General features: G+C 41.5%; 1 protein-coding gene across 1 annotated transcript; it reads left to right on the top strand.

Moving 5' to 3' along the window:
- The first annotated feature begins 1,285 nt into the window (after positions 1–1,285).
- On the top strand, positions 1,286–9,280 carry sap130a (Sin3A associated protein 130 a). Its single transcript, XM_087784456.1, has 21 exons — positions 1,286–1,440; positions 1,993–2,120; positions 2,208–2,461; positions 2,726–2,893; positions 2,970–3,096; positions 3,186–3,301; positions 3,380–3,504; positions 3,659–3,806; positions 3,892–3,982; positions 4,065–4,169; positions 4,249–4,390; positions 4,874–4,989; positions 5,070–5,357; positions 5,423–5,582; positions 5,652–5,750; positions 6,469–6,830; positions 6,920–7,144; positions 7,254–7,379; positions 7,449–7,552; positions 8,014–8,127; positions 8,307–9,280. Exons 2-21 carry the CDS (start codon positions 2,009–2,011, stop codon positions 8,463–8,465), a joined length of 3,141 nt encoding a protein of 1,046 aa, XP_087640582.1. The 5' UTR covers positions 1,286–1,440; positions 1,993–2,008; the 3' UTR covers positions 8,466–9,280.
- Positions 9,281–9,903: the final 623 nt, after the last annotated feature.

Raw genomic sequence — 9,903 nt, 5'->3', positions numbered from 1 at the left:
TGACCACTGTGGTCGTCACATTTATTAGTAGATGAGCCACAATACAGGGACCTTCTAAGATCCTCAGAATATTTGCTGCAAAGAAAAACAACCCAAGTGTATTAACAGCAGTCAGAGAAGGAAAGCATTCTGAAGAGGCATCCAGGTCATGATCAGTTAGATCAGTTTCTGGATGAAGTTTTATGGCAAATTCAATGTATTTTCTTTGTTAAATCCAGGTCCTGATCCAGACGCTATATCAATCATGCATGTCAGCATCACAGCTACATGAATGTCTTCCTATATCCAGCCCAAGAGAGATTATTGTGGAGGTCAGTGCAGAAAAACAAAGAAAGTGTCGGAAGAGTCTTTTTCCATCAAACTGTCAGTTATTTATAAGTCACAGACTGTGCATTTTGATTTTGGAGGTAAATATTTTCTTCTGTTAAGTCTTCATAATTTATCTGTTTGTTTGGTTCTAGATAAACTCATGCTCTATCCTGGTCGAATGTCTTGTGCGGGGTTTCTCTGCCCTCTGCTGTTCCCTCAGTGCATTGCTTCACATACGCAGTTAGAATGCAACGCTTGGCGTGACGTCATAGTTCGTGTACCGCCGTTCAGTTGTGGCGCGGGAGAATGTGAATCCACACTTCAAACAAGGTGCAAAAGTCAACAACCGATCTTTTCAAAATAGCGTTATAAATATGTTTAACTTGCATTTTCACACCTCAAGTTGTGAGTACCGATTCTATAAGAGGAGCATTGTATTAAGCATCTTCTGAACGTATTGTGAATATAATACAATAAAAAATGCTTTTTAAATTAATTAATTGGTTTTTTTTTTTGTTAATGGATTTTAATTGAATTAAAACAACAGGCAGCAAGGAATAAATATTTCAGCGTAAACGTCCTTAATTCCACGAGTGGATTTCTTAAAGAGTAACTATTATTACGCATTTAATGCAATTATTGTTAGTCTTATTTAATAGCAAAATACGTTTTAATAATATAATATTGATAATAATATCAAATTGCTTCGAATTTTTGTGTTTTTTTTTTTTTTTACGTTAATTAATCTTATTTTAATTAAAATAACAGACGGCAACGAATAACTATTTCATCGTAACCTTCCTTTATTCCACCAGTGGATAACTTTACAATGAACTATTTTCTTCGACAAATTAAAATGAAGTATAATCCATAACAACAATAGTAGAAATCGCCGAGTGTGTGTGTGTGTGTGTGGACACACTCTGGTGGGTTGGCCACAAACAAATACTGGGTTCCCATTGGTTGTTCATTTTGGATTTCTGGTCGGTGATTGGTTGAACAATGCGGTTGGTTCTGGTGCTCCTTCAGCGTTCTTCCGGCTTACATGTTGGAGGAAAAAAAAAAAGAAAAGACGAATGGGAAAAATAGTAATCCAAGAAAACGACCATTAACCGCTAACATCTTCAAACGGTAACGTCCGCGGACACGCAGGAAGACGAAATAAATGTTCTGTCACTGTAGTTCCAACTCGGCGCGACATTGCAGGAACGATAGGTCCACCTCGGGTTAGCTGGTCTGGCGTTAGCTTGTGGCTAGTTATAGTAGCATGTTAGCAACATAGCTGTGTAGTTTTAAGGGAACTGAACTCGAACCCACCGTCATAATACGAGTGTATTGCAGAAAACGTAAATCGCGTTCGAGACATCTAGCGAATGCAACAAGGACTCGATGCTTTTTTTCCTAGAGAATAGTGTTGCATATAACGAGCAACTTTTCCAGCAGCTAGTCCACATTTAAACTCCACATTTTGACGGTAAACGACGGTCCTGTGGTGAACCTGGTTTATAGTTGATCAATGTTTCAGTTACTCAAAGGTATGGATTTTAACTCCCGGTTGTTGCTTTAAGGTGCGGAATAAGAATATTTACTTGTACCTTTTTGGTTTGTAGCGTGTATCCATCTATCTGGGTACTTATGCAACATTCATGAGTAAAATAACAAGCACAACCTGTTCCGTTATAGGTCCACATAAGTCATAATGAGCTCGCAACAGTACCCACGACATGGACTTCCAGCGTCCAGCACTGGTGCTCCTCAGATCCCTGTGGCTGGTAACCTAGTCGCTGTCAGTCAGCCTTCAAATCCACAAGGTAAGAACCTTTTTTTTGTTAAGATGCATTGCCTCCAAAAATGACACATTCTTTAGTGTCGTTATAAATCCTTCCATGTTCTGCCAGATGGAGATACCAGCCGGGATGTTGATCACGGGCAGCAGGATCACCCTCCTTCTATAGGAGGGCCAACTTTAGCCTTCAGGGATGATAAGCAGGAGATGGTCGTCAGGCCGTACCCCCAAGTTCAGACACATGGTCCCCAGCAGGTCGTTCCACAAACGGTCACCATCCAGCCTGGCACACCGGTTACGTTGGCTGCCCCCCCAACCCACCTCCAGTTGGGTCAACCAGCCGTTCTTACAGACGGGCAGATGAAGGTATGGATGGATATGGAGATTATAAAGCAGTTACTTGTGTATAAAGTTAATGGGGAGTTGTCACAAAAAGCTGGCAGTTAAATTTAAGGGTGACATTACTAAAAGTCATTCAAAGAAAATGGGGAAGTTTATTTTCTTTGATTGCAGGTCCTTAATTTTATGCTAAGCTACATTTTTAAGTGATGAGTTTAAAAATATTTTGCTTGTAATGACTGGCTACTCATCCCATTCAAAACCAATAAAATGATTTTTGTCTCTTAACAGGCTGTTCTTAAGTCACCTATGCCAAGTCGTCTTATCGCCCCAGCACCAACTTCCAACCAGGGTCATATCCCAATACCTTCTAAGATGCCTGGTCACATAACTGTGACGCCAGAAAGCAGTATGCCTACCACCCCTTCTATTCCAGTTGCGACCATTAGTAGTCAGCAGGTGAGTCCTTTAAGAAATAAGGTATTTTTTCTATTTGGATGACATTGTGCCAATTGTTTTCTTGTCTGTTTTGCAGGGTCACTCGAGCAACTTGCATCATCTGATGTCAACAGGCATTCAGATAATACGTGGCAGTGCTCCTGCACTGCAGATCGGAACCCCAACAGTCCCCCCTCAAACATTCACATCTCATCTACCTAGAGGTGAATATATATCATTATAAAAAAATAAAAAAAAACTTAAGAAACCATAGGCTGGGCCCTAAACTTCGATATTGTGTTCCTCCCTTCAGGGGCTGCTGCAGCGGCTGTCATGTCCAGCTCTAAAACTGTCCTGAGACCAGCAACTGGAGCAGGTGCAGGACCTGGTCAGCCTACCGTGCAGCACATCATCCACCAGCCTATTCAGGTGCTCCCTACAAACCTACCACTCTTTCACTGCTAGAGAAACAACATTTTAATTCTGCTTCGTATGTCTCTTGTTCAGTCTCGACCCGCTGTAACTACATCTACAGCTGTGCTCCCGACTGTTGTGGCGCCTATTTCAGCGTCAAGAACTCAATCTCCAGTCATTAGTCCATCGGCTACTCACTCTGCAGAGGTGACTCATGGGTAAGCAGATGTTGAATAAATCTTCAACTTTTTAGATGCATCACTGCTTTACGACAATTCAACATGTTGCCTCCAGTAGTTGTCTGACGCTTGGTTAACAAAAAAAGAAAACCGTAATTAAGTTAACAATCAGATATTGTTTCACCTTTTCCAGGCGTCCAGGACTGACCATTCATCCTCCTCCAGCCACTGTTAGTATTCAGAGACCTCAAACATCCAGAGAACCTGCTACAAGGATCATGCTTCCATCTCATCCGGGAATTGGAGCCCAGAAACCCCAACCACCTCATACAATGACACAAGTAAACACCTTGATTAAATCAAAACGTTTAAAAAAATAATACTAAAAATATACCTTAACAAAATGTGACCTGTCTTCATCTCTAGAAACCCATATTCAGTACTGTGACTCCCATTGCTGCCGCAACTGTGGCGCCAATCGTTGCTACGAACACGGTACCATCAACCACAACAATAGGTACTTTTGTTGTTAAAGTCCAACAGCAGTTTGTACACCATCACTTAAATAATCATTAACACCTTAATAACATTTATTTCAGGTGGAGTTCCTCATACACAAATGAACAGTAACACAATTGTTACCATGACGATGGCCTCACACTCTTCTCATGCTACCGCAGTCACCACCTCTGCTATTCCTGTCGGTAAGTCATTTCACCTGATTTTTATTACTTTTTTCTTCCTGCTGCATGTTTCAATAACAGGATTTTCTTCTGCACATAGCAAAAGTGGTCCCTCAACCCATCGCCCACTCGTCATCTCGTGTGCAGCCTGACTACCCCGGGGAGAGGGCCAACCTCATCCCTGTTCAAGGTCATCGCTCCTCTCCTAATCCAGTAACCATGGAAGCAAGGAGTGACAATAGGTGAGATATTCACAGCTGAAGATTGATTAAATCTTATTTAGTTTCTTTGATTTTCTAATTCTTCCTCCACTGTAATTCAATGTACTCTGTTTTTCCTGTATTTATTTTGTTTTTAATATATATTAGTTATTTAGTTAATGTTTTATTGCAATGCTATTTCTTTACTGTTAATATTTACATTATACCATTGGTGTTTCCTACTAATATTTTATTTGGAACATGTTTTTTTCCCATTTATATTTATTTAAATCTGTAAAATTTTATTCCTGATAATATTTTATATATCAGATGTATTTTATCTTTGCCATTTCATTTTCCTTTGTCTATCAATATTTATCATATCCAATCAAACCTGTCATGACAAGAACAGTCCAAAACTAAGCATCTTGTCGGTTTTTTCTTTTGCATATTTTTTCCTCCATAGTGTTTTCTTTAAGTCAAATTCTGCTTTTCTAATAATTTCTATAAATCTTTTTTTTCCAGGTCTTCTGTGCCAGTGCAGTTCCAATATTTCCTGCCAGCTTATTCTCCATCCTACCCTCTGACACAGACCTACACCCCCATTAGCAGCTCGGTGTCCACCATTCGCCAGTATCCTGGTGAGAACATAATACAACACAATATATTTTTTGTTACAGTTGGAAAAAACCTTATTGTTTTATCTTTACTTCTTAACCAGTGACTCCACAAGCTCCTAGTTCAGCGCTGCCCACTCAAGCTGGCGTGGGCGTGGCCACCACCGTCCATTTAAACCACATGCAGCTGATGGCTGTGGATCGAATTCCTTCCTCTGCCCAAATCAGCACCCAAGGAATCCAGTCGGCTCCACTGGCGGCGCAGGGCTTTCAGCCCACAGCCATCGGCGTGCAGGGTCTGCACACATCTGCATCCATCACCACACAGGGAATACAGCAGACGCCCAATGTTGCTCAGCAACAGCAGCAACAACAGGCTGAGGCCAAATCTGGTAAGAAGACGACGCTCCTGCCATGAACTTGTCTGAATATGTTTCTAAGGGTTACTTCATTTAAGGAATTGTTCTGACTGATGGATTTGTAGCTGGTCCAATAAGCACGTTTGGGACGACCCAGCCTGTAGCCACCATGGTGCAGGCACACGGTCCCGGAGCTGCTCCCACGCTGGTCTCATCTCCTCGACCAAGCATCCTTCGAAAGAAGCCCACAAACGATGGGTGAGCTTTAAACGGTTTCCTCATATTGATGACAAAACCCTAAACGTCATTATCCAACATTTATTTCAGGGCTGTTCGTAAGAACTTAATCCCAGCTCAGCCTGGTGAACCCAACACTGGCAGAATGGAGAGTGCCGTGAGAGCAGCTGGATCCCCTCGGCCTGCTGGGTGAGTGTCCGCGCCTCACAGAGGGTCATGTTGATGATGTCAATGTTAGAAAAAAATTCTCTACTGTCAAACGCGGGTTAGATTCTTATCGCTAACATTGACAGCTTTCAAATAAATACTTGTGTTCAGTAGGGTGTGTATTGGCTAAAATCTGGCGATGCAATATATCGCGATACTGTAGGAACAACAACATATTTGAAGTTTTGCCCGAGTACTTGACTCTGGTGTTGCAAAATGTACAGACCACACAACTGTTGACGTGGTCGTAATTACTTTGTTATGATTTGTTTTATGCCCAAATATCGGCTTCAAATTCTGCTGGAGTCAACTTTATCTTCTCGGCCTCAGTCATCGATGTGATGGTTTCTTTATGACTTACTTACTTTAGTTGCGGGGGATTTAATGACTACTGCCATCTAGCATCGGCAGGTTGAATTGCAACACAACAATGACCAAATGCAGTGAATATTTGCATGATAATTGTTAATTTATAGATTACATTTTTTTTTTTAAATCTCCCCATTTATATAAATATATATATATATATATTTGTTCTTTTATACATTATCTTATTACAACTCTAGTGTTCATTGTTAAAAAGTCCTGATAATAATAAACTATTTATTTAAAGGGGACTTGAAAAATTTGGCACTTTTATTTTACTTTCTGCTTCTGTCATTTGTAAGGTTTTAATTCAATGCTTTGGTTTCTCCTGCAGTGTGAAACCAAAAGCTGAGGTGCACATGGCTGTCGCTCCTCCTGTCATGGCTACAGTGGAGGCCATGCCTTCTCAGGTCGGGGAGCAGCAGGTTGTGACCTCCAGCTTACAGCATCTATCTCAAGCCATCCCCGCGCTGCTGGCCACTCACGGCCCAGTGCCTCCCTCCCAGCCGTCCACTGTACTGTCCGCCTTGCCCGCCGCCATGGCCGTTACACCGCCTGTCCCCGCCTCCATCGGCAACACGGTGGCGTCTCCTACGCAACCCGCTGCCAGCAGCACCGCTGCCTGTGCCGCCAGCTCCGCCTGCCCGGACATCAAGATCAAGCAGGAACACGAGTCCATGGACATGTCTCACCCTGGTACACAAGGTTTCATCTTCTCTAAAAGTCCAGTGTAAAAAGCGTTACCTTGAAGGCTTGCTCTCAAAAGCTGCTCTTCTACCTCACAGATCACTCGTCAGGATCAGGCCAGGCCTCCTCCCTCAACATCCCGGCCACAGGAGATCTGATCCCGGGGGCCTCGCCGAGGAAGAAGCCACGCAAGCAGCAGCACATCATTTCCACCGAGGAGAGCGAGATGATGGAGACCAACAGCACGGACGAGGAGAAGACTCCAGGGAGGCCCATCACTGGCAGAGCCGAGAGACGGGAGTCCCCGCCCAGAGAATATGTTGGTATGTAACAGAGGGATTATAGATTATTGGATTATTAATCTCACACAGTTGAAGTTCCCTTCAAGGACATGAATTTGTGTAATTGACTGACTTGTCTGCTGCTTCCCAGATGAAGAAGGAGTCCGATACGTTCAGGTCCGACCGCGACCTCCCGTCACATTGCTGCGCCACTACCGAAATCCTTGGAAAGCCGCCTATCACCACTTTCAGAGATACAGCGACATCCGGGTGAAAGGTCAGAAAAAAAGTCTCTGTCTTTCATTTGAAATGTCATCTCACATGATCTTCTTGTTCTTCTCATCAGAGGAGAAAAAAGGATCATTGCAGGACATGGCCAATCAAAGAGGCGTCGCCTGCCGAGCCCAGGGCTGGAAGATTCACTTGTGTGCTGCACAACTCAGGCAGTTGGTGAGTGTTTTACTGCGTCAACATGTCACGTCTTTGCTTGACCTGTGTCTCAGTGTGAGATTAGATATTGGTCAAATATACAGTCCTCAAATAATAAATAATACATTTGTAGACAAACATTTCTGCAAAATGAATAAATATGACCAACAGTAATAATAATAATAATTAAAATATAGAGGGACATACATCCTTGACACAATTTCTTTCAGCAACAAAGTTGCATTAATACATTAAAAAAACAACTAAAAATGTTTGGAGATTGGTTAAGCTTTACTAAATATTCCCACCAGAGGGCACCCTGCATCAAATCAGCAACAAAAGAAAACTGCTTATTTTTTCTGGCTTCTAGAATGAAAGAACAGGCAGTGAAATAACATCTAAATGTGTCTCTTTCAATCACACAATCCCTTCATTCAGTTTGGTTTATAATGTTGTCTAAGCATGTTGTTGTTTCTTGACAGTCAAACTTGGAGCATGACGTGTACAGCCGTCTCTCCACCCTTCAAGAGAGCCTCATTCCAAAGAAGAGGGCGAACGCTGACGATGACCTGCACCGGATTAACGAGCTCATACAGGTGAGTTGACTGATGGTACCTTAAGTAGTTATGGTTTTGAACCATCGGTCGGGTCGGCAACTTTTTCAATTTTCACCCTAACCTTCGACAAGCCTTTTCCAGAGTTTCAATCAGACGTTAAGGGGATGTTAAATATCCTAGTAAGCATTTCTGATGCTAAAAGTGTGGTTTACTTGCAGGGTAACATGCAGCGCTGTAAACTAGTGATGGACCAGGTGACCGAGGCTCGAGACACGATGATGAAGGTCCTGGATCACAAGGACAAAGTACTGAAGCTGCTCAACAAGAACAGCGCGGCGAAAAAGTCCTCAAAACTGAAACGGAAAGAGCGAGCTTGAGCAGGACCGTCTCCACTGTTGCCGCTATCACGAGCCCCCCTGAAGAGGGGTTGCTCAGAATATGGTGCTACGATCTGCTGCATACAATCACGAGCACCCGTCCTATCTGCCTGAGGGTGAGCGACTGGAGGGTTCTGCAGCAGTGAAGGCTGTCGGGATCGTCGTCATGAAGACACATGAACTATGTAGGATTGTTAGCTGTGATGCCACATGTTTGATGGACTTTGACGCTCCCTTAACTGCTCCATTGCTCTTATAGAAAAAAATACAACCTTCAAACACAATAATTCAAAATGTGGTTTTCATCAGTCTGTGCCTTTGTTACATTTTTGTACGCAAAAACACTTTCTCATGTTTGGCTGTTAAAAATCGGGCTAAATGTATGTTGATCTAGAATTCTTAAATAGACTGTAATTTGACTGCCACAGAAACCCAGTAAGAATTGAACCGTCAATCGAGTTAATCTAAAAACTGGCCCAGAACTGGAGGATCTGTACAAGTTTCAACATTTCAAATTGGCTAAAAAAAACTTTTTTTTTCCTAAAGGGTTTTGTGTTTTACAAGGGTCCGTCATTGAAAGTGCAGTGGTCACAATGAAATTCATGTAAATGAATGTAAATGTTGTATTTCCATTGACCTGTTTTTTTGTTTTTCTTCTTCAATTTTTGTACTCAAAACATTTTGTGTTGTGTGAAGTAACCATTTATTTTGCAAAGTGGAAAAGAAGAATTGAGCCTGATGCACTCGGCTTGTGTACATTGTTTTTTTTGTTGGTGTAATTATAGTAAAGATACTGAAACATCATCAACGACTGCCGGTGTTTGGTTCGGTTTTATATGTTGACTCCTTTCTGAAATGTTGTATTGAAGAGCCCCCCCTAGAGGCATGTTTTACAGAAGAGAAGACTGGGGTTGTTTTCCAAACCTTCAGAAATTCATGAAAGGTTTTACTTGCATGTGTATTTGAACTGTGATGTGAAAATGCATCACTCGACTCAGAAATGCGAATCCGAACGATAGTTTTATAATGTTTTTTTTTTTTGTGATGGTGAAGTCCAGCCTGCAGGTCATGCAAAGGTCATCTGTGTTAGGCGAGCTGATATGTCTACGTGTGGGAAGATGTGCTTGTTTCAGGCGTTAGGCTTGGCTTGTGTTTTGAGACGTGTGCATGTTTAATTAAAATTACACATTTATAAATTGAGTTAAGCATTTGTGGATCACACTAAAGATAAATGTGTATATATATATATATATATAATTGTACATATAATTTATTATGTTTATAAAGTTATATAGAGATAGATAGAACTTTATATCTATATATAACTTTATATTACAAACTATTACATTTGTTTAGATTAAATGTTTTTTTATTATCATTTTAAATTCACTTTACCCCCTTAACTTCCTTCCGAATTATTTGTCCATTCTTGTCTAAA

Source organism: Callionymus lyra, chromosome 2 (genome assembly GCF_982586985.1).
Source record: "Callionymus lyra chromosome 2, fCalLyr1.hap1.1, whole genome shotgun sequence".
In the NCBI taxonomy this organism is placed as follows: Eukaryota; Metazoa; Chordata; class Actinopteri; order Syngnathiformes; family Callionymidae; genus Callionymus; species Callionymus lyra.
This window is presented reverse-complemented; position numbering and strand designations above follow the sequence as displayed.

Excerpts from the sequence above, each read along its gene's own strand:
- sap130a (XM_087784456.1), top strand. The coding sequence starts at position 2,009 with ATGAGCTCGCAACAGTACCCACGACATGGACTTCCAGCGTCCAGCACT. Across the intron at positions 3,807-3,891 it reads CACCTCATACAATGACACAA|AAACCCATATTCAGTACTGT; the intron begins GTAAACACCTTG and ends CTTCATCTCTAG. Across the intron at positions 5,358-5,422 it reads ACAGGCTGAGGCCAAATCTG|GAATTGTTCTGACTGATGGA; the intron begins GTAAGAAGACGA and ends ACTTCATTTAAG.